Consider the following 27,772-nt stretch of genomic DNA (forward strand, 5'->3'; position numbering starts at 1 on the left):
TAACGTTAGTAGGTTTTTTTAAGATAATTTTTTCCCCTGACCGTTAATCAACCAGAATAGGCTTGTTTGACCAAAACTGTGTTGGTCAGAGAAAAAAAATTGAACTAAAATTCCAAATTGGCATAATCTTGAAGATCGTTTACAGTTTGTAATAGGTTAATATAGTACGTTCAGACACTCACCTATAAATCTAGCTTATTTTATGAAATATGCAAGTAGCAGCTACTCGTTAACCTAGAGTAATGTGCGCTGTTCAAGGAGGGAGATGCCATCACTTGCTCTTAAAATACTCCCTCATTTTGTTCATACAGATAAGAATAGCACATCTTTTAAATCAGTAAAGACTCTTATTTGTGTGCACTTACGATAACAAGAAAACATTGCGGTTTGTGAAAACGGGTTGCGCTTTCTGCTATCTCCATGAGCGTGAAACTCCATGTGTGCTGGCCTTACAGACAAAAAAAGATATATCTATAGAGAGTGAAATGTGTACTTTCAAATTAACTAATTCTAATGGAAAAGTAATATTCTCACCTTAGCAACAATTAATGCTGATGGCATCCTTCAATAACACTGAGCATAGGCAAATTCTAGTTATATGTTCTCATACGTAATCTAAAGCAGTTACTGCTGTTATAAATTATATCAAATGAAAAGAATCTCTGCTGCTTTTCTTCGAGTCTTGCCACATCCTGGTTAAAAAATAAAAATCTTGCTTCCAGCTCCTGTCTTCATCAATTATGACTGGTGCTGCTGTGCTTGAGAGTCACAGTACTGCGTCGAGACGGATCAGTGTTTTTACTCTGAGAATGTGTTGAAATCGAACATTTTTGAACTTCTTTCCACCCCAGATGGCATCTCAGATGGTTGGTCTCAGCACAGAGGAGCCATCAACGGTCACAGCCAGGGCCCTGAGGAAGAGCAGACCCTGGATCTCCAGCAGCAGATGAAGGACGACACCCCCGTGAACCCCTACGACAGCGGCACAGAGGGCTCCGAGCCTACTAACCCTTACCCGGCATGCAACGGCACCGTAGAGAACGAGCCCAGTCCTCCGTCCCCTGTCGCCACAGACGGTAATGGACCTTTGATTTGTGGCATGGTTGAGTCACAGTGCCCTAGGGTGCAGGATCAAGAGAGCCCCACGGCGGAGCTGAACAGCTCCGGTTCTGTTGAGGGCCCCAGAGCGGAGATGGGCCTCACCATGGAGGTGGACCCCAGCGCGCAGGCGGCCACAGAGGAGGAGAGCCTGAAGGACGGTCAGTGTGGAGCCCTCGCTGGAGGAACACCCCTCTGTTTGCTCCTTACTAACTCCCCTCCCTCCCCTCTCTTTCTCTCTGTCTGTCTGTGTGTTTTCCTACAGAGTCTCTAACACTGTCAGCTGACCTGGAATCACTAACAGACTGATCTTGTGGTGTTGAATAATGTAGCACTATTTTACCAGGAAAAGGGACAGTTCACATAAAACTTGAATTTGATGAAACTATAAAATTCTGAAGTTGCAGAGTTCCCCCAGTCTTAATATCAGGACTTAAATTTACAGGCAATGAAATGAATAGGTTTTGAACGTAATAAACAAATCATCAGTTATACAGTTATATTAAAAACAAAGAAATTATCATTAAAACATTTTAGCGATCAGTTACATGGTAATGATTTTTGTAAAAGAGGCAATATGCGAACAGTATATATGTATATGAAGTGTGATATGAATTGCAAACAAATAATATAATATCATAACGTGTGACCCTGGGCCAGTTTTTTCAAATATTACCTGAAAATCTAGAATCTGAGGGTGCAAAATAATCCTAATGATGGATAATTTTGACCCATACAATGTATTTTTGTCTATTGCTACAAATATACCCCAGGAATTAACTTTTTTTTTTGGTCCAGTGTCACAATATTTTTAATATTTTAGAATAATTCAAAATTTATATTGTAATATATGTATATATTTTAAGAGATTATCAAAACATAATAGTTCTCTATTAGTTGCAATACTGCAGCACTAAAGTCAAAGACGTTTAAATGAATTGATGCTTCTGAATATTTCTAAAATGTTTTAAGAGCTGAAGAAATTGCTTATTGTGAATGCAGTTTTTAAAATCCGTTAATTTTTCCATTACGCGTGGGCAAGGATAAAAGTCAGGAAAATACAATGGTAGATGGACTGGGTTAGGAAACCTGAATTAAATGAACACATTAGTTTTAGTTTTTTTTCAGGGAACTGTTCCTTTCTCTATCTGTTGTGGTGATGCTTGTTCACATCAAACTGAAGTCATATTTGTCATAGTTGCCTACAACTAACTAATGCTTGTAATAAATTGTTCAATTGAAAAATGGGTCACACATTTTATTTTAAGGTCAAATGCTTACCGTTAGCAAACCTAGTAATAACCTTACCTGTGATCTTAATGAATTAGACTTTCTTTAAAAAGTTAAATGGTTGAAATTAGAGGACACTATTGAGTACCTGAATCGGAATCGATGTGTTCCTTAACAACATTTACAGTGAATTTTGCATCCGATGATGCCTTTCAATCTATAAGACAAGCAGTTAACCACAGGTTACCGGTGTTGTAGTGTCTTCATCACGCTGCTCTGGTTTATCATGGCTGATAGCCTATAGATTAAAAGAGAGCTTCTGCATTAGGCTCATTATCCTGCAGGGCTTTATAACTCAGCGAACACACTGAACCTCAGAGGAGCTAATCCAGAATATGTGTGCGTATTATTGACTCTAAAACCGTCTTTCTCACTCTTCTCTTGTACTGCAGCTAAGATTGCAGCAGGAAACCTGCTAGTCAACCCCCTGGATCCGCTAAATGCTGATAAGATCCTAGTGAAAATCGCTGACCTGGGCAACGCCTGCTGGGTGGTGAGTGTGGCGTTTTCAATGCATTTACATCAGAAACGGCTCGGAGTGTTAAAGTGATAGTCAAACAACAAAACAAAGATTCCGCCAACCCTTGATTAACTGCTGATGTCCTCATGGGCATTAATGATTCACGTCCGTTTCAGCGGGTGCTGCTTCTTTATGTAACTCTTGTTTGTCATCATCAGCACAAGCACTTCACAGACGACATACAGACGCGGCAGTATCGCTCTCTGGAGGTGTTGATTGGAGCAGGATATGGCACCCCAGCTGACATCTGGAGCACAGCTTGCATGGTGCGTTTAAAGACACCCGACTGAGATCTATTCAGAGCTTATATTAAAAAAAAAAAAAAAAAAAAAAAATTGAATAAAATTTGCAAAACATCAAAGTGATGTCAGCTAAGTGAGCTGTTTTGTATTAGCATGTAGCTAAAGTACATGCTAACACAACTTACTTGAATTTCATTCCAGTAGCTTGTTAGCATAATGATTGTTCAGTGAAATTTGATTACACTTTTTTTAGCTTTAGCACGTTGCTAAGGTAACTTAATTCCAGTAGCTTCACGCTAGCATGTTGCTGAGGTAATGATTTGATATTCAAATTTGATTACAGCAGAGACTTGCGATAGGACGTTGCTGAAGAAACGACTCTATACTCAGATTTGATTTTATTAGTTTTACGTTAGCATTTTTGCCAGAGTAACGACTCTAATTCCAGTAGTTTTGCATTTACATGATGCAAAGTGAAATCTCATTAGTAGATTTTTGTGTTAATATTATTCTAAAGTAAAAACTTAATAGCTCAAATTTAATTTGAATAGGTTTACGTTAGTATTTTGTCAAAGTAATGATTCAATGTACCAATTTAATGCAGTAGTTTTGCATTAGCATGTTGCTGAAGTAATGATTCAGTATTTAAATATGATTTGAATAGTTTTACCTAATCATTTTAGTAAAGTAATGGTTTGATATACAAATTTGTTGCTTAGGTAGTGACTTGATATACAAATTTAATCAGAGTAGCTTTATGTTAGCACGTTGGTAAGCTAATGACTGATTCCAATAGTTAAGCATTAGCGTTGTGCTAAAGAAATGATCCTAATTTGATTCCAGTCGTTTTGTGTTAGCATGTTCCTAACATTCAATTTCAGTAATACGTTAGCTCACATTTTGACTTTTTTCCGTACTATTTTCAAGCAGCCTTAGTGTCTTAAAATGCCGTGTATGTCGGCAGCTCAGCAGCTAATTTCCTGTCAGGCTGAAGTCACAGGTGTCAGAGGAAGGTGACTCTTTGACTGTCTTCTGCTCTCTGAGCGTTTCATTGAGCTCTGCTGACGCTGCTCCCTCAGTTTTTGACCTGTTCTGAGCTGGATAGACTCTGCACCTGTTTTTTTTTTAAGCTGTAAGTCCAGACCCATGAGAGAGCTTAAACTCTGTCTGTATCAGCATTTCAAACCTACTGCATAACAGTATTGTAAGCTGACCTCGCTTCAGTCCGAGCAGGGCTGAGAAGGTTGGTCTGGCCTTTCAGATTTCAGCCTACCACCTAGAGAATCTGATACTTGGATTGCTATCTCCACACACACACTTGCGTTCTCACAGTGTCTCTCTCTTTAGGCATTTGAGCTGGCAACAGGCGATTACCTGTTTGAGCCTCACTCCGGAGAGGATTATTCCAGAGATGAAGGTAATTATTTTTCCACAGCTTGGGATTCAACCCACACAACTTCAGCCAATCAAAAGCTCCGACACTTAAACAAACAGCCGCATCTGGAGAACAAATCGCACTGCGACTATTAATTAGCACTTGAGCGAGAGCCATTACTAGACACCCAGTGCATCCATTTCTCAAGCGCAGCGTAATATTTGCGCTGTCATTATGGAGGTGGCACTAGGGAGTGAACGGCCAGAGAGGTTTTAAGAATAAAACCTTGTTGTAGTCTCCTGAAATATTGCATACATGCTATACAGTATATGACCACAAATTCAGTCATAATTGTCAATTTTTCAAAAGTTACATTTATACATCAGAGCAAATAAGCTTTCCATGAATGTATGTGTTGTTAAGATAAGACGATATTTGACCGAGTTATTTGAAAAAGTTTAATCTGAGGGTGCAAAAAATAACCCTATAAAGTATCTAACCCTAAGTTGTCCAAATAAAGTTCTTAGCCATGCATATTATGATAGGAAATGTACATTCATGGATCATGATCTTTGACTAATATCCTAAAGATTTTTGGCATAAAAGCAAAATCAAGAATTAAGAATTTTAGCTTTAACAAATATCAATACAAATATCTCCTATGATACGTAGTAACGCTGGGTATCACTTTATTTGATGGTGTCCTTGTTACATGTACTTGCTATTATAATAACAATTAACTATGCATAATTATGCAGTTAAATAATATTACCTAAATGTAAAACAAGAACACCTTAAAATAAAGTTTAACCTAATGTTGTGCCGCCATTTGTTTTAAATTAATTATACAAAATAGCATTGAACTTCATTGAACTAGCATTCAACAATTTATCATTTTGAGGGTTTTTTTTTAACCCTGTATCAATATTACATGAATAAAAGTGGCTTGTCCCAATTTCAATTTGCAGCCCTAATAGTAGCAGCTTAATAATCAATTAGTTTTTTTATAAAATAATTTTGATATACTGTATATTTATAAAAATGTATCCTAGATATTTTTATTGCATAGTAATTGTTGTAAAGGCAATGATTCATCTTTATTTTTAAATATCAGCTAAATTGTGACGTTTTAAAAGCTCATTTTTGCTGTAAACAGATCACATCGCATTGATCATCGAGCTGCTGGGGAAAATTCCTCGTAAACTCGTCATGAACGGCAAATACTCGAAGGAATTTTTCACCAAGAAAGGTGAGTCTGTCGATAGACACTTGTTACATGATTAATTGCTTGACTAATGCGCGTCACTTACTCTATAAACCTGCTGCCAGTGTTCAGTAGCTTTGTGTGAATGTCACTTTGACTAATGGACTCCCATTATTAGTATGGCTATACATTTTTTATGTACCTGTAAATGCATAGTCCATTATAAATCTGATAGTTCCAGCTCTAACTTCTGATTGGATGTGGACGTGTCCATTTATTTGTTTGATAGGTGACCTGAGGCACATCACCAAACTGAAACCATGGGGTTTGCAAGACGTGCTGGTCGAAAAGTACGAATGGCCCCGAGAGGAAGCCCAGAATTTCTCAGACTTCCTCCTTCCGATGTTGGACCTCATCCCAGAGAAAAGATCAACGGCTGCCGAGTGCCTCCGTCATTCCTGGATCGCCTCCTAGTGGCCAAAAAGCTCCAAAGCGTGCGCGCACACACTCTCACGCGCCCATGAATGCTCACTGATAAGACACCGGGAGTCACGGCAGATATTAGCCGCAAGTGCAAGAAGGTCCGCTCACACAGATCCAGTTCTCAAATTGTCGTCGCTTTTTTTTTACGTAATTGGTATGATTTAAGTGTACCGTCATTTCAGTGGTTTGTGCTCATACCGATTTATCTAACAGCCACTTTTCTATCAATATCCGTCATATCACGGGACGGTTTGAAACATGTCAGGATTGATTTATCTTCTCAAGAGTTCCACTTCTCTGTTTTCTTAGTGTTTGCAGTAAAATCGGACTCGGTAGCTGATTGTAGTGGGGTTTTTTTTCATTGTATTAAAAAAAGATTGTTAATTGCAGCATCCTTCGAACTGTTTTCCGTGTCTTCACAAAGGGTTTTACCGAATGAATGAATGAAGGAAACACAAGTGGATGTGTTCAAAGTCCAGAAATCTTCATATTGAATGTGAGCCACTATACAGTGCAAGAGAAACAAACGTGTATTTTTACCACAAAAGGGCAAGGAGAAAATCAAAGTAGAAAATGCTAACCTTTCAGGTGTCATAAAATCCATAAAGGACTATCATGGTTTGTATAACAGTAATAATGACATTTATTGTGCGTATGCCAGGGAGGAGTTTTGGTATCAAGGTCATTACAAAATCTCAAATCAGTGAAAACATTTCAAATTTTTTGTACATACTCATACCAAAGAGTTGGTTCTTCACACGATCAGTGTTGTACAGTCCCATTATTTGTGTACAGTTTTGCTATGAATGAATGGCTTGAGGAAAATGTTTGAGAATCACTGATTTAGAGATGCCTTGATGTGAATCTGCAATGATCTGTGCATCTTTTTGAGCTTTTTTTTCCTCCCCACAGTGTTGCTTCAAGCAGCAGATTTCGAAGGGCCTTTGCTTTCTCTTTTGGACGAGGCAGTTTCATTGTCCTTCACGAATATCATCTGCTTCTCCGCTACTTTTTCATGAATGTCTCCGCTTTTGATTGTTCGGCACTGAACTAAAATAGTTTCTGTAGTAACTTCAAATAAAGTTTTTGAAATGGCAAAAGGATTTTGTTGTGTGGAATAACACTTCAATTTCGAATCGTAATGCATGAGTGTATCCTGTTTTATTTGCGAATGTTTTTCTCATGTCCATTTCAGTATGCTTCAATACATTCATTGTACAGCGTGTCTGCTTTCCTGTTTACACAGATTGATTATTATTATTATTAATGCCTTCACTGAACAAGTTGGTGTTTCACGTCTTCAGAGGGAAACTATTTTTTCCATTCAGGAACAAAACCAATGATCTAGATTAGATCTGTTCTGTTATCAATGTGGGGGGAAACGGTATGCTTTTTTTAAAGTCTTTAAGTAGACATTTCAATTATAGTAAAAAAAAAAAAATGTTTTAAACAGTTTGATAAATCGGTTGATTGAGTGAATCAGCCGTTCAAGAAAAAGTTGCTAGCGTAAAGTAGTGAACAAAGCTTCGAATCAAACGGAACCGATTGCTTCGCAAAATGATTCATGGACTCATTAGAAACGTCAAAGTCTGGTGCCCCTGCTGGTCAAAAGGGTAAACGCAATGAAAACTAAGGCCAAACATGCATTTAATGTTTCTGTTACTTGATCGTGTATGGATCCTCGCTGTCTTTGGAGGGATATCAAAAATATCCTAATTTGTGTCGATGAATATGAACGTCACATGGGCGAGTATTAATGGCTGAATTTTTGAGGGGAAGTCGTGTTTAAACTGAACAGGCCAATAAAAAAACGAATGAACTGCTGTTGTTCCTTAATGTCTCGTTAAAACGTCTACAAATTTATAAAACTAACCATTGAAATTTCGAAGCATTTTGGAACGGTTATGGTGTAATAAATCCTTGTTGGTAGTTTAATACACGCTCCGAACCAGCGATTCAGAACAAAAGATTCATAAAGGTTTTGAAGCTTTTCACGAATCGTTAACATTGCAACTAGCAAAAAGTGCAAACAAAATATTCATAAATTCCCACTGCCTTCCAAAAGTTTTGGAAACACCCTTGCCAAAGTGTGGGTTTGAATGATATCAGCATAAATCCTTATAATATTTTTGGTGCAAATACTCCACATTAAAGTAACTCGACATTATCGCTAAAGACCAGCAATAATAATTTTCATTCTAAATGCACAATAATGGCAATACACAGTTGCTATGGGACGAGCTGGATGTCTGTAAGGTGTCCAACCAGTGTAAATCATCTTTGGGCAATCCTTCAGGAAGCTTGGAAGTAATATATCAAGTCGATGTTTGAATAAACTGAAAGCTCGGATGCCCAGATTATGCTGTAATAGTATAGTAATAGTACTTCCTATTCTTGATCTATTTTTTTACGAACCTCAAAACTGACATTTCCTCTCACACTGGCTTTGGATTCAAAATATGAACTATACTGATGTTTATATATTATAAATAATGCTTGAAGTGAGGTGGTAATTGCTACAGATGCATATGTAAATGAACGTAATTCTTTCCTTCATATGTCTCGTGATCCAAAACATCCCAAAGGGTCCGCTTCATGCTTCCTCTAAAGACAAAAAAAGAGAGAGCTCCATTAGTTTCTCAACAACACTGTGTGGGGAAATATGCAAAGAGGAACAGCATGATTAATGGTGTTTTGCTGTGATGGTGCAAGTGACTGAGCATGCTAATGATAATAGAATTCGTTTTACTAGCGCTGCATGTTTAAAGTGGGCTCTATGTGATTACAGATCCCTGCCACGTGTCTCTCTGGGCATTGTTATTCTTACACAGCAGAAGATACGTTCGTCTTTTGTTTTGAAGCAAGTTTACGCTGCCATGAGATACCAGCTTTAGTTAGATCAGATAAAATGGTGAAGGCTAGAACATTAGGTTTGTAAAAAGAAACAAAACACCCTCTGCCCGTCTCTTATATTATTTAGAGGGACGGTTCGACAAATGAAAGAAATTTGTGATGATTTACTTCCACCATAACACTCTTTCCTCTAAAGATTTAATGTAACCGGTGCTTGGTAGCAACTGATTACATCTGGATAATGTAATCTGATCCAGCAATGAAAGGGATAGTTCACTCAAAAAATAAAAAAGCCCGTCATTAATTACCCGCATTTCAAACCTGTTCATCGTCGGATCACAATTTAAGATATTTATGATTGAATCTGTTACATAATTACATAATTACACAAGGACAGCGTATATGTGATCCCATTCAAACGTGATAAACAAGTAGCTCAAACGTAACCGGAAAGTATCATTAGTTAGTAAAAATGCGTAATCTAAGAGCTACTAATCGCAATGTATTTTAGTTATTTATTTATTTCGTAATGTATTTTGGTCTATACCTTTTTTCCCCTCCACCTGAAAGTCTTCTGGCAGCAGTTTGTCTTGCCGGTTGCCCAGGACGAAGGCCAGGAAGGATAATATGAGGGAGTCCATGATGCTGATGATGGCCAGGATGTAGGCCCAGCGCACCGTGCAGTTACCCAGCGTGTATTTATCCGTCCGCTGACCACACATCCGCTTCACCTCCTCTGAGTCCCATCCATCCGGATAGATCATGCAGCCTATGACCATACAAGTCGCTGTAGACGGAAACAAGAGACCCAGTAAGACATTTTTTTTTCTTTGTACACAAGCATTTGGTGTTTTAGAATTGTTCTTATTAAGCTTATTGAGTTCTTCAAGAGTTTAGCTCCAACCCAGGACACATCAAGTTTGATGACCCCTGATTTAAATTTCACAAAATGGTTCCAGGCTTTATATTTGATTGGCTGAGCTGAATTCTGAATTTTTCACACAAGAAACCTTTATTTTCTACAGTGGGGTGTACGGATGACAGCAACCTCACAGTAAAAATAAATAAATAAATAAAAGCAGGAATACAGCTGAATTGATTACGGGAATTCAAAATTCTGGGACAATTCAAATTCTGGGACAATAAGACACTCATTATTTATTATTCAGCTCAGTTCCTCCAAAACACACACACACATGCACATACACACTCCTGATTACACTTGTTTAGTTTGTCAGTATGGTGTAAATGTTCAGTGCTTCTTGTAGACTTTAATATTTAAGTCCATACAGAAGGTAACTATCAGAAATAAACCCACCCTGAGATTTATTCAGTGGAAAAAAAGCCAGACTCCTTCACATTCCAGACAAAAATACTCTTAGCTACCAGAAATACTTTGCATTGGGGCCGTTGCCTGGCAACTTCAGCCTCACTTAACTCATCATTTATTATTCATATGACAATATACTCTCTGCAGGGCAGCTGGTGCTGCTGTGGGTATTGCCTTACACTCGCTCTCATTATCACTCTCGCTTTCGTTAAATGAGTAAGCGTTGCAAATGCATTGTTATGTAACATGATGTGATGAGAGGCTCATCTGTGTCCTTATTGATAGTTTCAGTAAACCGAACTTTAAAACATTATATTTCACAGCTCAGCACATACTGTAAAGCAGCTGTGGAACTATCCAGGGTCCTGAAGTCTTGAGTAACCTCTTGCAGTTCAGGACAGAGTTTTGTTTATTTAGTTAGTCAGTACTTAATATCTAATAAATAATAACTACTATAATAGTTAATAATAACTTTTACAGACCCTTACATGACGCTGTATTAATAAAACAAAATGTAATATTTAATTATATTGAATATTTTGTGTCAATTTAAAGAAATATGTAATAAATTATAAAAGATATTTCAATTTTGTTCACGTTTTAAATATATAACATAATAACATAACTAAATATACATAACATAAGTAAAACTAAAATAAAAATAAAACAAAAGACAAAACTAATTATTATAAATTAATTATTACTAGTGATAATATTTTAGTATCATATTAGTAGTTAGATTTTCCTTTTATTTTATATTTTTTGTTTTAATTTTAGTTGAAAGTTTAGTATTTTTATATAAATTGCTAACAACTAAAAATAAACTAAAACTAAAGAATTTAAATCAAAACTATTCGAAATATGAATAAATATATAATAGTATATAAATAATGTGCAGATAAACACACATACTCCCTTCCAAACATATTGGGACAGTGAGGGCAATTCCTTTATTTTTGTCGTAGACTGAAAACATTTGGGTTTGACATAAAAAAATTATCACAATGATTACTCAAACAATATTTAGCCCTGAATGTCTTCGCTCAGTTTCAGATTTGGGTTTTTCCTGTTTAAACTGCATTTAAAGTGTATATAAATAAGTGAATAGCATTAGTTTCCATTGGGTGTGATATATAATATATATATATATATATATATAATAAATGATATAAAATCATATTTTTAAGAAATTGCATTTTAAATGTAACTTATGTGTCCAAATACTTATTGGGGCACTGTATATGAACTGTATTGAACCACATTATAATTATATTAGAATTTAAAATATCTCCACTAACCAGCTGCCAGCTGCATCCATGCGCAGATCTTGTAAACGCTGCCTGAGTTGCAGAAGAAGAACAAACTAAAGCAGACAATAGTCCCTACGATCAGCAGCAAAGAGATCCCAACGAAGAACATAGCGGTTTTGAAGGCACCCGAAGGGATGGATCCAAAGTCCAAAGCACTGCCCTTACACACCAGCTCTCCTGTGATGGGGTTCCCAATGCAGTAGTGAAAGAGCCCGAAGTAGCCCGACTGAGGGGTGTCCACACTGTCTCCAATCCAGTACGGCTGAATGAAGACCACCACACAGATGATGGCGAAGCAGATGGTGAAGATAGTCCACAGCACACCGACGGCCCTCGCGTTTCTCACGTAATTTGTGTGATAGATCTTGGCAGCCTCCTGGGCCGATAGCATTTTAGTCATGTTTGCTGGAGAAGACGGGCCACCCGAAGGTGTGCGTTAGTAGAGGAATATTCAGACAGAAGACGACGAACGGTTTGATATGCGAGAAGTGTGGCCAACTTCACACGTTGCCTGATAGTTGGAGATAGAGTTGATCATTAGTCTGCTAAAAGTCTTCCTTGAATCAATCCACTGCTTTAAATAAAGATTAAAGCACAAAAATACCATTACAAGAAAAAGTCAAACGTCTCCTTCCTGAAGGAGGTGCACAGATCTGGATGCATTAGATAGTGTATGCCAGAATTACTGTAACCCGAGTCTCCATCTGCAGGCCAACAGTGGTTAGATGTCTCCTCCGACTGTGTCCTTAATATCGACTGATGAGAAAGTTTGGAAGCTGATGAAAGTGCTCTCTTCATTCAGACAAACGCTGTGGTGCTGTGAGATCACTGGATTATTAATTAATGGAGGTGTAGAGTTACACTCTGGCTTTGTCTCAAACCTAGAGAGCTGACTCACCGTCTGCGACTAAAACAGCCCGCTGTCATTCACTGTCCTAATGCTGCTCATTGAAAATAGACAGATTCTACAGTCTGCTTCTGTTAGAGTCTGTTTTAGTATCACTGACAAACAGAGAGAGAGAGAGACAGACAGAGAGATGGAGAGACAGGTGGACAGACAGACAGAGAGGCAGACAGATGCATGGTCAGACTGACAGAGGGATGCAGAGACAGGTGGACAGACAGAGAGGCAGACAGACACACGGTCAGACAGACAAACAGACAGAGACACGCTGAGTCAGACAGAGGGATGCAGAGACACGTGGACAGACAGAGAGGCAGACAGACACACGGTCAGACAAAGAGATGGAGAGACAAGTGGATAGACGGAGAGACAGACAGACAGAGAGATTGAGAGACAGGTGGACAGACAGACAGAGAGGCAGACAGACAGACAGACAGACAGAGACAGACAGACAGGTGCAGAAACAAGTGGACAGATGGAGAGAGATGAAGAGACAGGTGGACAGACAGAGAGAGAGAGACGGAGAGACAGACAGACAAAGAGATGGAGAGACAGGTGGACAGAGAGAGAGAGAGAGACAGACAGAGAGAGAGAAACAGACTCTTAGAGAGAAAGGCAGCGAGATGGAGAGACAAGTGGACTGAGAGAGAGAGACGGAGAGACAGACAGAGACATGGAGAGACAGGTGGACAGACAGAGAGAGAGACGGAGAGAGAGAGAGAGACGGAGAGACAGACAGAGACATGGAGAGACAGGTGGACAGACAGAGAGAGAGAGAGAGAGAGAGAGAGAGAGAGAGAGAGAGAGAGACAGAGAGACAGACAGACAGAGAGATGGAGAGACAGGTGGACAGAGAGAGAGAGACAGACAGAGAGAGACAGGTGGACAGACAGACAGAGAGGCAGACAGACAAACAGACAGAGACAGACACATGGTCAGACAGACAGACAGAGAGAGGTGTAGAGACAGGTGGACAGACAGAGAGGCAGACAGACTCATGATCAGACAGCCAGACAGAGAAAGACAGACACATGGTCAGACAGAGAGACAGAGAGATGGAGAGACAGTTGGAGGGACAGACAGAGAGGCAGACAGACACATGGTCAAAGAGACAAACAGAAACATGGTCAGACAGACAGACAGAGTGATGCAAGAAACCAGGTCCTCCAACACACCCATGAATACACTTATCTGAGACTGAGAAACAACTCAAAAGGAAACTTCAGTCTGGCTGTGAATGAAGTGAAAGCAAAGGCACTAAGAGTCTTCAACATGATCAAAAGTACATTTCAGTATGATATTCCATTTCAAACCTGGCTAAAATCAGTTGAACTATATTGCAGTGCAATATGGGGACATCTAAAAACTCAAGACTTCTCGAAAAGGAGAATTTGAAATTAGGCATACCCAAATTTGTAAAAGCATCTTAAAAGTTAACAGAGCAACCACAAACAACTTTTCCAAAACACAGTTACAAAAACACAACAACAAATTACACCAGATTTTATGGCATTACCAAATGCAAAAAAAAACAGTCACATACAACAGTCATGCCAATAAAGCTTATTTTAATTTGACAGACAGACAGAGGTGGACAGACAGACAGACAGATGGACAGACCGAAAGTGAGAAAGACAGACACATGTTCAGACAGACAGACAGAAAGGTGGACAGACAGACAGACAGACAGACAGTTGGACAGACCAAAAGTGAGACAGACAGACACATGGTCAGACAGACAGACCGAAAGGTGGACAGACAGACAGATAGACAGACAGTTGGACAGACAGAAATGTGGACAGACAGACAGACAGACAGTTGGACAGACCGAAAGTGAGACAGACAGACACATAGTCAGACAGACAGTCAGAAAGGTGGACAGACCGAAAGTGAGAAAGACAGACACATGGGCAGACAGACAGACAGAAAGTGGACAGACAGACAGACAAACAGATGGACAGACCGAAAGTGAGAAAGACCGACAGACAGACAGAAAGGTGGACAGACAGACAGATGGACACAAGGTCAAATAACACAGACAGACACATGGTCAGACAGAGACATACAAATGGCCATAAAGACAGGCAGACAGACAAAGAGATAGATAGATAGATAGATAAACAGATATTGCATTGTCTCTGTTTTCCATGTTAACTAATACAAGACTAACCTTTTCCAATACCTCGCTTTATCCAGTAGGAGGCGCTGTGATCTTGTGTAAACGCTACTAGACGCTCAGAGCACCAAGAGGGCTTTTATCTCATATTCAGTTTAATCACTGATTCAATAACTGGGCCAATTATTCTGTTACAGTCAAGTCCTGTGTTCAAAGTTCAGACAGAATTTTATTAACGTTCCGGTTTAACGTATACGGATATTGTGTGGCAAAATCAGATTAGCCCCGCTGTGAGTAAAATTACACGTGCAAGCTACTACATAATCACCCCGTCAGCTTTAACAATTGGCCCTGGTCCCATTTTTAAAAAGTGACAGAAAGGGACAAATAACATTGACATTTAGATGGAATAATGTCACCATCCCCATCACCTGTCCCTCCGGTGCATAATTGCACAATAATTCATGATTAAAATATATGAAGCAAAGGTGCTGGGACAATAGCACAATGCAGTGGCCCCCTGGGGTTGAATAAGGAAATCAATGAAGTGCTCATCTGCCCAATTCAACCGTCCCACTGGCTTTGTCATGAATAGCTGCCAGACGCACGTCAAGTGATGGACGGAACGTGCCATCTGCTGCTCTCGATAGCATTTTGCAGGGCAGAGGAGCAGCTTATTTTATTTTATTTTGTTACCGAGTGCCACACCATGGAAGGCATTGATGAATTACAGTGAATTACACGACACCATTAGTACAAAAAGCTTCCTAATGTGAACTGACTGCTTTATGATATATTAACAACGCTTTGCGGCCTTGATGGTAATGCGATTTTCCTCTGGGACATTTCGGGAACCACGCGGTCCCACTGCTATTCAACGAAGATTTCCTTAATAACGTTTACCCAAACGATATATGAACAAACGGATCTGTCAGTACCGTGATCCGCTCTTCTTATCGCACTTAGCAGTGTATTTAAAAAGCAGGCTTCCAGAGCAAAACAGTTGTTGGTTTGGCTAGTTTGCGGCGCTTTAATTCAAGCTTTGCTTTTCGTAAATGTTCAGGCAGATACCCAACTGTTTGCTGGCATAGAGTTTAACACAAATGTTTGAAATAGGGACTATTATTATTAAAAAGGTTCTTGGATTCCCGGAGGACCACATCTCTGCACGGTTTAGCTATGACCATAATCGAACACACCTGATCCAGATAATCGAGGTCTTCAGGATCACTAGAAACTTCCAATCAGGTCTGATTTGGATCTGGTTGGAGCTAAACTCCGCAGAGCTGTGGCAAACGCACATGTGCAGCTGTCCACTACAATTACGAAACATGAATTCCACTTAACTGTAGGGGTTTCCAATATCGCAAAATTCGAAAATACAGTCTTTGGTGTGTTTAGCATGCACATGACTTACAGTTTTACCGTTGGTCGAGGTCACGGACTTCCAGGTATTATGGAAGGTGGTGGAGGCCAAAAATTATTTAAACCGGAATATGGTCGTCTACTGTAATATTTGTCTGCATTAACTTCAACAAAAGCTGAATGGGGAACTTTTTCACCCATGCACAAAGCTTATTCGCACGGATTTGTATCGAAATTCAGAATTTGACCATAGAATCTCTCAAAGCAACAAGTAATGATTGTATCTTATCACACAACATTCAAAAAAATGTCGAAAAAACATTTCGCCTTGTGTTTTTGCTGTGTATACATGACCTTAACTGTATGAATAAACTTCATAGCACACTTGTTCCGGGGTCCCTAAAACACTTTCAGCCTCTCCTTTACTGTGATCCAGACCACTGATGCCTTTTAATTAAATCTTTTTCGTTTACAATCAGGTATGAGCAGAGATCATAAGAAGACCAGTGTTCCCTCATGACTGAAGCCAGATGCTCGTCTTGTGATGTGTTTCGCCCCCAGGTTGAAGTGAGGTTTGTCTATTCACACCACTTTTGAACACGATAGACTTTATAAAAAGCCTTTTTTGTTGTCAGGACACGGGCTCCTCTTTCCTTTTTTAAAACCGTTCCCATGGAAACAGGGCACAAAATGCACAAACTGTGTCTGTTACGAAACTGGTGGAAGATCAATAAGCCCTTCCTCAAAAAGGCAAGGGTGTGTTTTGCAATAGTGACCAGCACATTATCCACAATTATGTAAGGTATAAATGAAATATCGCGGCATGTTCGAAACGTTTATGATTTACCTTGTTTCGTAAACGGTGTTACTTAAAGGGATAGTTCATGATGTTCCAAACCTGCGAGACCTGCATTTATCTACAGAACTCCTGAACTGAATGTACATACATGATTAAGGCTCAGACACATAGCAAGGAGATCATTAAAATGGTCCATGTGACATCAGTAGTTAAACTGTCATTTTACAAAGCTACACAAATTATAACAATTAGTCTCCCTAATCGACCTATAGTGCCGTTTTAGAGAGTATCACGTGCTCTTTGTCAGAAGCACCATACTTGAATACACTGTTTACGTTGTTAGCAACATATATGCGTACATACATTGTTTACAAATGGTCAAATAAAGTACTTTTTTAATTTTCTTTGCTTCTCAAAAATTTCAAATGGATTATTTTAGCGATATCCTTGCTTCGTATCTGAGCCTTGATCGTGTTAGGATCCTTGCTGTCTATGAAGGGTCAGACAGCTTTCTGATTTCGTCAGAAATATCCTAATTAGTGCTTCGAAGATGAATGTTTTAAAGGTTTGGAACAACATGAGGGTATTACATTTTTTTTTTAGCAAACTACCCCTTTGTTTATGTTCTTTTTCGTCATGTGCGCTCATGTGCTTTCAAGTGGTCTAGCTAAGGCTTGCCTGCTCTTTTTACTCATCCAAGACAAAAGAAATCCCTCCCTTTCTGCTCCGCCGCGACCTCGCTGTCGTCCCCTCCACACACCGGGCCTTTCTGTCCGTCATGTGGCACGAACGCTATCAATAACTGTGTCAGTGGGGCAAATCCCACAGGCTATGCTCAGCCCCACCGTCCTGAGTCCGAATCAGGCCCAGCGTGAAATTCAGAAGCTTTGGGGGGGAGTGAAACCGCACGCGACACGGAATGGAGGCCCCCTGAAGAGACGCTCTTTTGACCACCAGACCGCCCCGACCATTGACTTCCTTCTCAGCCAACTGTGCGTTCATCACACCATCTTTGCCTTTGTCAACATTCGACGGGGTAATTATTCCCCCTCTTTATGAAAACCAGACGCCATTTGTTGCACAGAACAAGCAACCGATTAGCAGGGCGAGCTAGTAAAAACACAGCTAATTTCAAACATAAATTGTGAACGTCGGAATACTAGAAACTACCTGAAAGCGCTGGGAACACATTATAAGCCTTATCAGCTTGCCTCATGAATATTAATCGAGTGTCCTCACATTCATCCATTAGTTCTTGCTGGAAGTCAGGTAAACTAGATTAGTGCTTCATTTAATCCACTACTGCTGGGAGAAGCCTCTGCCTGGGCCAATATAACAAATATCATTTCTTATTTCGTATAACCAGCCGCAATATCTTCACACGACATCTACAACTCAGATATATAATGAATTTCATGTACATACTTTTAAAGAGAGTACAATAATAATGCTGTCAAATGATTATTCATGATTAATCGCATCCAGAAGAAACATTTTGGTTTGCAAAATATATAAGTGATATATATGTGTACTGTAAACATTTATCATGTATATATAAATATGCATTTATATTAAATTAAATTAAATATTTGATAAATATGATGTATTATATATTGCATTATCTAAAATATTAAAAAAAATAATATTTTGGAGAATACATAATCACATTTAATTCAATTAAGCAGGCTTGTTTTTTTATTAGTGTCCTGATGAATATGGCGAGCTATATACATTCATGTAATTTTATGTCTATTGAAACAAAGTTTACACTTTTAGTATTTAGCACCCAGGTTGGAGCACAATGATCTTGATCTAGTCTAATGTGAAAAGCAAACTTACTTTATATTTCTAAAGCAGAATGTTAAATGAATAATTCAGCTTGCTCAGTTCAGTGTCTTTGCTCTGTTCCAAATGCATAAATAGTCATTGATTTCATTAATATTGCATTATCGAGAATTAATCACATTTAATTCTTCCGTGGAACATAAAGTTTGTTTGTCCGCTTCTCTGTCCAAACATGGCATTTACCTTCCGTGGAGCTGTTCTTTGCTGTTCTTCTGTGTACTGTAAAAGAAAGAAAAGGCATGCGGGTTTGGAAAAAAGCTGGGAGAGTATCCCTTATCACTCTATTTACTGTAGAAATACACACAGTCAGCATGTTGCAAGCTGACTTTTCATGTTACACCAGAACAAGTGAACACCAGGCTCTGTAACCTGCGCGCTTTGGCAAGCCCCTTCCCACACAGATGGTGATGTTGCTGGGGGGGGAGGATGCATGCAATTTGGGGATGGATGAGGGAGTCTGTATGTCGCCGTGCGTGTGGTTGGATGTGTGTGTGTTGCGTGTGCAGCCCAGGGGCACAGACATACACACATGCATAGCAGACTGACCTAGATGAAGTCAGAGCTGTCAGCTGACTCTGTGCCTGGCCGTTCCCTCGCTCTTTACCCAAATGTGCGACTGCTGTATTCACAGGATGGAAGCAGACATGGACTGTGGTTAATCTGCCCCCCCACACACACACTCCACACACACGCGCGCACACACACCGAACGAGTCAACCGCACCGCTCCTCTCCTGGCCATTGTATGGAAGCTTTTGTCTGTGTGGGGCGACCATTAGACCGAAGTGTGCTGGGATCTGTAAATACACACTGGAGCCTTGTCATCAAAAAACCCGACTTCAGCTTTAATTCAGATTCATCTGCACAGAACGAATCGGGATTAGTACTTTGGTAACCCGTAGGCAGAAATGAGTTCGCAAAAAACCGGATGCGTAATAATATTCATTTTCAGAAAGCAGAAAAGAGTGATTAAATAACGGGAAATTGAATCAGCTTATGACCTCAAAACTAAATATAGCTAAGGAAACTGCACAAAGGGGATTATGGAAACATCAAAGAAAAATGATAATGCGCTTTACGTTCTGTGTCATTCTGCTGCGAGGTCTGTCGATTTCCGGTTTGGTGGTCAGAAATAGCATCCCGAATGTGTGTGTGCGTAAATATCTATATACACACAGTGGGGAGAAAAGATGTTTCGGCCCCCTGCTGATTTCATTTGCCCTCTGACAAAGAAATGATCGGTATATCATGTAATGAGGGGTTTATTGAGAGATGGAATAACAACAGTAACAACAACAGTCCAGAAACACACTAAAAAACATATAAATTAGTATTTGACCGCTACACTAAACATGACTTAAAACCATCGTTGACGATCACAGAGGTCAGACGCTGCTTGTAGTTGGCCACTAGGATTGCACACGACTCAGGAGGGATTCTGTCCAACTCCTCTTGGCGGATCCTCTCCAAGTCAATAAGGTTTTGATGCTGATGTCTGGCAACTGGAACCTTCAGATCCATCTACAGTTTTTCTGTGGGATTACGATCTGGAGACCTGGAAACATGCAAACCGAGTTGGTGCCAAAGACCTGGATTTTTGTCTCATCTGAGCACGACACTATTACCCAGTTCTGCTTTGAAGCATTTAGATGTTCACTGGCAAACTTCAGACAGGTTTTTTTTGAGCAGGTGGAACCTTGCGGGCCCTGCAGGATTTCAGTCCTTCACAGTATAGTGTGTAACCAATTCTTTAATTTGCTGACTCTGGTCCGAGCTGCCTTGAGATCATGGACAAGATCCTCCCGTGTAGTTCTGGGCCGATCCCTCTTCGTTCTCATGATTATTGAAGCTCCACGAGGTGAGATCTTGCATGGAGCCACAGGCCGAGGGACACTGACACTTATTTTGTGCAACTTCCATTTGTGAGTAACCAACTGTTGTCACCTTCTCACCAAGCTCTTGGGTAGGTCTACAATCTTGCCTCTGACATCCTTGGACAGCTCTTTGGTCTTGGCCATGGTGGAGAGTTTCGAATCTGATTGACTGATTGCTTTTGTGGACTAATGTCTTTTCTACTGGTAACAAACATATCTATCTATCTATCTATCTATCTATCTATCTATCTATCTATCTATCTATCTATCTATCTATCTATCTATCTATCTATCTATCTATCTATCTATCTATCTATCTATCTATCTGTATGTTTAAAAATTCAAACAGTAGACATATTCTGATTAATTATGACTAAATTAAGGTGAAAGGTGAAAGCCTGTATTCCTATTTAAGGAGGCATTTTCAAAAACATTGGCTTATCCAAACTGAGATTATGTCCTGGCCTTAACACAAAAACAATCCTCTCCTAAGTCTCTAAAATAGCAGCATGTGATGTTTTAAACCCCCAAGCACGGTAGCTTCATATGCATGCACTGAATAACACTTACGTAAGTGAATAATCCAGAAGACTTCCTTTGAGATGTCATTTATGATGGGGGTATTATGTGAATGATCTGATACAATGTATCTTTAATCACATAAACTGTTTTGACATTCGTTTTGTGCTTACGCGCTTTGGAACGTGCCCTGCATTAAGCAGCGTGCATTAATTTATACGAAACAGCTTCTTTATGTTTTACAGGAGTGCAACTGATCCTTCCACAGGCGAAATATGTTCTAATCCTCATGGGAATCTGGTGTTCTTGTGATATTCAGTGGTTATTTGGACAAAGTACTGTTTCATAAACTCAGAAAAACTACTAAAGTTGCTGCCTTTAAAGCCGCTTCATTGTGTTGGACTGAAGGGACAAGCTCAAACAATTACATTTAGTGTCTATTTGAGGACAAATGCTTTCATGTTTCAAGTCTTATTAAAAATTAAAGGATATAAAACATGCTTTTGTTCTTCACAATTGTCTGTGACTGTTTAAACGGATAGTTTGTGGTTCCTCTTTCTCTGTTTCTCAGTGTTTACAGAGGACCAGCACGCTTGTCATTATGGCAATACATATCCAATATATTTCTTTATTTTGTTTCGCCTTTGCTCTCTTGTGTATAATGTGTGATACGTTTCAAATATGACTTACGTTTTACGACCGATTCTTTTAAATGATTCAGTTGAATCGATTCACCATTTCTTTTACAGCGTCCAAAATCGGCCTACGTCCAGTTCTCAAAATTAGTTTGATTTGAACACAAAGACAATTTTGTCCTTTTCTAAGTCTATCTTTAAATAGACTCCGTTAATCAAAATATTTTTCCACACTTTTGCATAATTTCACAGTCACAGCTTGACTGGAAAAAAAGACTCGGTTCAGTACTTCAGATGTTTCTTTGCTTTATCACAAATCGTGTGTCCTATATATATATATATATATATATATATATATATATATATATATATATATATATATATATATATATATATATATATATATTTCATTGTGATTATTTAGAAAAGAACATTAGAAAAAAAACGAAGCACAGAAAAAACAACACAACAACAACAACAACAACAACAACAACAGTGAGACAGTCGGAATAATTTGTGTAAAAATTAATAAATACATTTTACTCAAGCATTGACGTTATGCTGATTTCACAGTTTTAAACAATAATTAATTAATTAATTAAAAATAAAATAAAAAATGATTAGCAGACACACATTTACATAGCTAAAACAACACGTTCAGTTATTTCTCAGTAACCTAAGTAGGCTTTTAAACGGATCTGTGAATCGTTTTTCAAGGTTTTGGAAAATGAATCGGATTTCCCAACCAAGTGTTCAGATGTGTCGACTGAAGTTTGGTTTAATCTATGACCGCTGAGTCTGCTTTTAAAGGGTAATCCGCCGCTGAGCTCTAATTGGTCAATTATATCTATATGCGGGCGGGAACAGCAGTACGTGTGGTCGGGAGGCGTGTCAATCAGCTGCGTGTGGCCACGCCCACCGCCACTCAGCGAGCGGCTTCATTGAACGCGCGAGGACGCAGACGCTGCGTGCTTTCGGATGTAGGCTCGAGCACCGCTCGCATATATGACAGGATACAGGCTCGAAGCGAGAAAATATGCCGATCTCCGTCGTCTTTCGTGCGATTTATACACCCCTCTGCTGATTTTGGCAGTGCTGTAGAGGAGAGCCGCGATGTCTGTCCGCGTAACGCTGATTGACGGACCGGATCGGTGGCGCGCGTGTTAAAGCACAACGGTGTTTTCAGCTCGTGCGTAAACTTTGCAAGAACTTTGCTGCATCGCTTCCCTTTTTGACCGGCGAGGTGAAACGGCAGCACAAAGCATGGCGACACAAAACGACTGCTGTGTCAAGGTCTCTTTAAGGTAAGCCGACTGTCAGAATCTGTACCTCTATGCAACCATCACTCCCCATTGTTTGCAGCGCAACACGCTCTTCGTTTTATTGTATGCGATTTATTGATCTTACGCTGTTTATTTACATCGTCGACAAGGAGTTTATAGGACAAACAGGGCTGTTTCAGTTCCCTGGGTGTGTGCTGCGCTAGGTGAGACCCGGGTGTTGGGGTGGGCGCATGCACATATAGATGCAATATTGCAACCCGGAGATATTAAAATAGCTTGCAAGAGCCGATCACACAGTTGTGTGCGATAGCTATAGTTATCACACGCATGTTACACGCACGCATAACGACGTGCGTGTCGAGAAGTTGTGTTTAGGGTTGGCTTGTGTCGCGCATTGTGTGCAAGTCCGCGTTAAAGTGCGTTTCACCGCGTTATGAGTTTCGCATAACTGCTGAAGGACATCAGACGATGCAGGAATGTCTGCAAGGTGATAATGACACACGGACGCGTGCGCGCTCCCTCTCGGTGCCCTTATTTCCTTTGTTTAAACCCCACATTAGATCGATTCGCGTTCGTCTGCAATCATCACGAGAATCGCCGATCACGTTAATGTCGTTATTCGGCAGCGGCGAGCTCGTTAAATGGAAGCGCCCGTCAGCAGTCTGGAGCGGCATCGGGGCTGCAGCGTGCCCGGAGGCGGGGGTCTGAGCATTGTCTCGGTCCTCCTTAGATTCGCCTGATGGAAGTAGATGGAGATCAAATCGGCTGTCTGGGTGTGTTATGTTCCCGTTTTCTTGCTGTAAACCCTCCCGTGAGGGCCGAGTGGACCTGCTGTTGCAGAGATGCGATATTAAAGTGGGTCTTTTGTGTTGTCCGGTATTAGGAAGTGTGTCTGCAAGTGCATGCTTGGTTTTTGGTGTGCGGTTTGCATAGAGAGCGTGCTTCGCTGTGGCTGCTCTTCACTCTGGGTCACACCTGCAGACGGGAGGGGGAGCATTACATCAATGAATGAAATGGACCCACGTGTTCTGCTGAGCACCACAAAGGCGGACTGTTATTTAAAGCTATAGTTTATCTACACGTCCAGACTGGATCCAGCTCCTGTGCTTTTAAGACTGATATTCCTTCATCATTCCTCGGTCATTCGATTGGGTGCACATTGGACAGTCGAGCACCACTCTTAGTATTGCCCATGATCATAATAATAATAATAATGTGTTCTCACTAACAATGGTGTGCAACCAAAGGCATCCATTTTCAATAAGTGGGCATCAGCATGGCAAAATGAATGACCCACCTCTAGAGGTATTATTGCAGAGGCAGTTTTTTAATGTTAATGCATGGGAAGAATCGTAACAACTAATATAACATTCCAGAAAATCACATTCAGGTTGCACTTGGCTACTTCGCACAATTGTATGTTGTCTTTCCTCGAAAGTTGGCTGACTAGATGGATTTATTGTCTAAGGGGAAAAACTCAAAGCCTGCATCAATCACACACCAAGTTGCTTCCTTCATTTTGCCTGCCCATACAAGCTTAATGGTCGATGGTAAATGAACTCGGCTTGCTGTCCTTGAACTAGGCTTGATCTTGGGGCTCGGCTTGAGATTTGAACCGTGTTACATAAAGAGAAAGAATGGGATGGTGGATGGATGCCAGAAGTACTGCTGGGACGTCTCAGTGACTGCTGCTTATGTACGATTGTGATCACGATTTGAAAAGACTGAATGATTTGGCTTTTTCCAAACCTAATTCAAATCTAGATAAAGTTGGCATAAAATAGAAATGCACGTTACTGATCTTATAGTGAAAGATTCATCCATGCATGTTTCATTCATTTATTAATTGCAGTATAATAATTCAATCTTCCGGTCAAATGACAAGACTTCTTTCGAACTTCTCCAATCATTTTGTTTTCATAAACCCCGCACCTTTCTCGTGTCTGACGTTTGTTATCGAGAGGTCGAGCAATCAACGCAATTAGCGTAAGTGACCCATTAATATTATTTGTTGCATAAAGGAAACTGTGAAAGTTGAGTAAATAACTTTATTTACTTTATTAACCATTTGGTACTAGGCTTTCGAGTCGGTACCCATTACATACAGAACGATTTGTTGGACTAATCCCATTACATTTGGAAAATAAAAGAGCTTAAAGGAATAGTTCACCCAAAAATGAAAAAATTCTGCCATTTACTCATCCTCGAGTAGTTCCAAATCTTTATGAAATTCTTTCTGTCGAACACAAAGGAAGATATTTATAACCAGGCTATTACGCCATAGCGTCACCATTGACTTCCAAAGTATTACGTCTTGCAAGTTGTGTAATATCCAGTAATATAGCTTTTATCAAGTCAAAACTAAGAAGCAGAGACATCTTCAACATGCCATTTACTTCATCATTGGCAGTTAATTTATGGAATTTTCCTGCAGTGCCATTGGATAAGAGCTGGCAGGATGTGATTGGGCTGGAACGGAAATTCAGCATATGTGACCTAGGGCCAGTCAGAAGTGTCAGTTTTTTTAAAAACATATTTTTAAAGCTGAGTAAAGCTCTCCATTGATGTATGGTTCGGATAGAACAATATTTGGCTGATATACAACTATTTAAAAATCTGTAAACACTGAGAAAACCCTTTACTTTAAGTCTTAATATATTTACGATAGGAAATGTACAAAATATCTTCATGGGACATAATCTTTACTTAATATCTTAATACTTTTTTGACGTACAAGCGAAATTATAATTGACTCATACAATGAAGTTTGGCTATCGTTACAGATATACCACAGTGACTTAAATTTTGTAGTACAGCTGAGATCCAGAGGAGATCTCCTCCGAGCTCTTTCTGGACGAAATCCTCACCAGTAACGTAGTTTTCGGTGTTGCGAGTGATTATATACTGTTCTGCATTTACAGTAAATGTCATTGCTGTCATTTGGGAAATAAACAACTTCCCCATGATTACTAAGAGACAAAATGTCCTTGCCGCGGTGAGAATATGTGACCTCAACGTAGCAAGCTCAGCTTCGCTTCTCATGAGTTGACCCTTTTTCTACCTCATTTCCTCTTAATCACCATCAAAGCCCGCAGTTGAGAGATTGATTATGTTTGTGGCTCTCTGGGCGGGAGTTTGCATCTGTATCGTGCGTTTGTGCGCGTGTTGTCCCACGGGTGTTTGTCATCTGCGGGCCATCTTTCCTTGCCTCCACCCTTCTGGCGTAGACACGAGTGAGACGTTCTCCAGGAGTGTTGACTCAACAGCGCTGTTATAATTAGACACGAAGCGAACATTTGTTCCATTGATGATTTTCGTGCCTGATAAAAGAAGGTTATCCATACTGCGGCGGCAGGCGGTCCGTAGTTGGAAACGTTTTTTAGGAATCCCTTCGGGGTCTCAAGATAACGCGTCTGATGATTTCATATTTGTGGGAGGCTTCTGTCATAACAAGCTGTTTTTAGAAATATCCTTTGTACAGATACACGCCAGTTTGAGAAAATGCATGATCTGTTTATGTGTCCGGTCTGCTTCCTACTGACATGGCTTGATCGTTTCTCCAGGGGCTGGCTGAGAATGCAGGGGTTTGTGGGGGGGATCGTGTTAATAGTTGAGGCTCCTGGGAACTAGACTCGTAATTGCCTCGTTTATGAGAATGGCTTCCTCCTGGACTTCATGGTAAAGCGTTTTGGGGCTTCTTAAGATCCTTGGCATCCCCAGGAGTTACACGACGGGGTGATCACTAGGTCACTGAGAAATAACAGCGTAAAGAAGAATGTTAAAAGCCAAGTCGCAGAGCTTTTAGAAAAGGCCTCTTTGTATATGGGTTAATTTCCCGCTAGCATTTGAACCCTGTCGAGCACGGTTGAGCGCTATTTTTAAACACTGCTGATTGGTCATTGTGTTCACGCGCTTCAACACGTATGACAGTGATTGGCTACAGCACAATAACCAATCAACTCAAAAAAAAATAAGCTCAACAGCGCTTCAATGTTAGCTGTAAATGGATATTTTATATATATATATATATTTATTTATTTATTTAACAGTTAAAATTGTCAAAATATATTGGAAATTTTTAGTTTATAATACATGGCATTTTACTATATGAACACTGTCCTTTGTGAAGGTGGCCTGCTTACTGCCTGCTGTGTAACCCTGATGTTTTATAGATTGAAAGTGCGGGGCATTTAGAAGAGCAGGAGAGCAGGTTTTAGAAGGTGGAAAGAGGTTTGGTTTATTTTGTTAACAATTTCGTTTAAGCTGCACTTGCAGTAATAACCATCTAAGCCTGCTGCAGATAAGATGATAAAGTTGAGGATTAATTTAGTTACACAAAAATACACAAGACGGCTTAAATCATTTTTTGCTGCAGAGTGAAGCAGCAGCTTCTTACTAATATTGTGACTTCCTGCCACACGAGCCGTACCTTTTTTTTTTTTGTCTGTTGATCTCTGTATCTTTACTTCCTGTTGTGGCAAAATTTAGGCCCTGGGGGGCAGGAAGGGTGGAGCCCCCGTGAGTTTAACGCTCACGACCACATGATATGCGCTAGCCGGCATTTTCCTGAACAGCATGCCAGTCTCTCAAATTGAAAAACCCTAATTGCATGCTACGTTGCGAAAATCTCGCTATGACTGTCCTTCCTGCAGTTTCCACAGGAAATCGTTCGCCGCGCAAGGCAGTAGATTATGTGCAGTTGAACGCGTCGAGTTCAACGCACCGCAC

At 39.9% G+C, this 27,772-nt stretch overlaps 3 protein-coding genes across 15 annotated transcripts in view; 2 read left to right on the forward strand and 1 right to left on the reverse strand.

The window, feature by feature from the left end:
- Positions 1–7,312, forward strand: part of srpk1b (SRSF protein kinase 1b) — a 37,089-nt gene extending 29,777 nt beyond the window's left edge. For 5 of the 6 annotated variants that reach the window (XM_043251342.1, XM_043251345.1, XM_043251344.1 and 2 more), the window contains 6 exons: positions 852–1,259; positions 2,781–2,881; positions 3,067–3,174; positions 4,498–4,567; positions 5,682–5,774; positions 6,019–7,312. In XM_043251342.1, the coding sequence (XP_043107277.1) occupies positions 852–1,259; positions 2,781–2,881; positions 3,067–3,174; positions 4,498–4,567; positions 5,682–5,774; positions 6,019–6,203 (965 nt within the window). In that variant the 3' untranslated portion in view covers positions 6,204–7,312. The remainder of the gene's footprint in view (positions 1–851; positions 1,260–2,780; positions 2,882–3,066; positions 3,175–4,497; positions 4,568–5,681; positions 5,775–6,018) is intronic. The other variant, XM_043251347.1, reaches the window with a different exon arrangement.
- Positions 7,313–9,580: 2,268 nt separating this feature from the next.
- lhfpl5a (LHFPL tetraspan subfamily member 5a) lies at positions 9,581–12,105 on the reverse strand. Its single transcript, XM_043252514.1, has 2 exons — positions 11,694–12,105; positions 9,581–9,852 (listed from the first exon to the last, which is right to left on the reverse strand). The coding sequence occupies exons 1-2, from the start codon at positions 12,103–12,105 to the stop codon at positions 9,581–9,583; spliced, it is 684 nt and encodes a 227-aa protein (XP_043108449.1).
- Positions 12,106–22,717: 10,612 nt separating this feature from the next.
- kif21b (kinesin family member 21B) overlaps positions 22,718–27,772 on the forward strand; it is a 64,627-nt gene continuing 59,572 nt past the window's right edge. For all 8 annotated transcript variants that reach the window (XM_043252395.1, XM_043252402.1, XM_043252399.1 and 5 more), the window contains exon 1: positions 22,718–23,065. In XM_043252395.1, coding sequence (XP_043108330.1) covers positions 23,025–23,065 — 41 coding nt within the window. In that variant the 5' untranslated portion in view covers positions 22,718–23,024. The remainder of the gene's footprint in view (positions 23,066–27,772) is intronic.

The sequence above is a fragment of the Puntigrus tetrazona genome, chromosome 11 (assembly GCF_018831695.1).
Source record: "Puntigrus tetrazona isolate hp1 chromosome 11, ASM1883169v1, whole genome shotgun sequence".
In the NCBI taxonomy this organism is placed as follows: domain Eukaryota; kingdom Metazoa; phylum Chordata; class Actinopteri; order Cypriniformes; family Cyprinidae; genus Puntigrus; species Puntigrus tetrazona.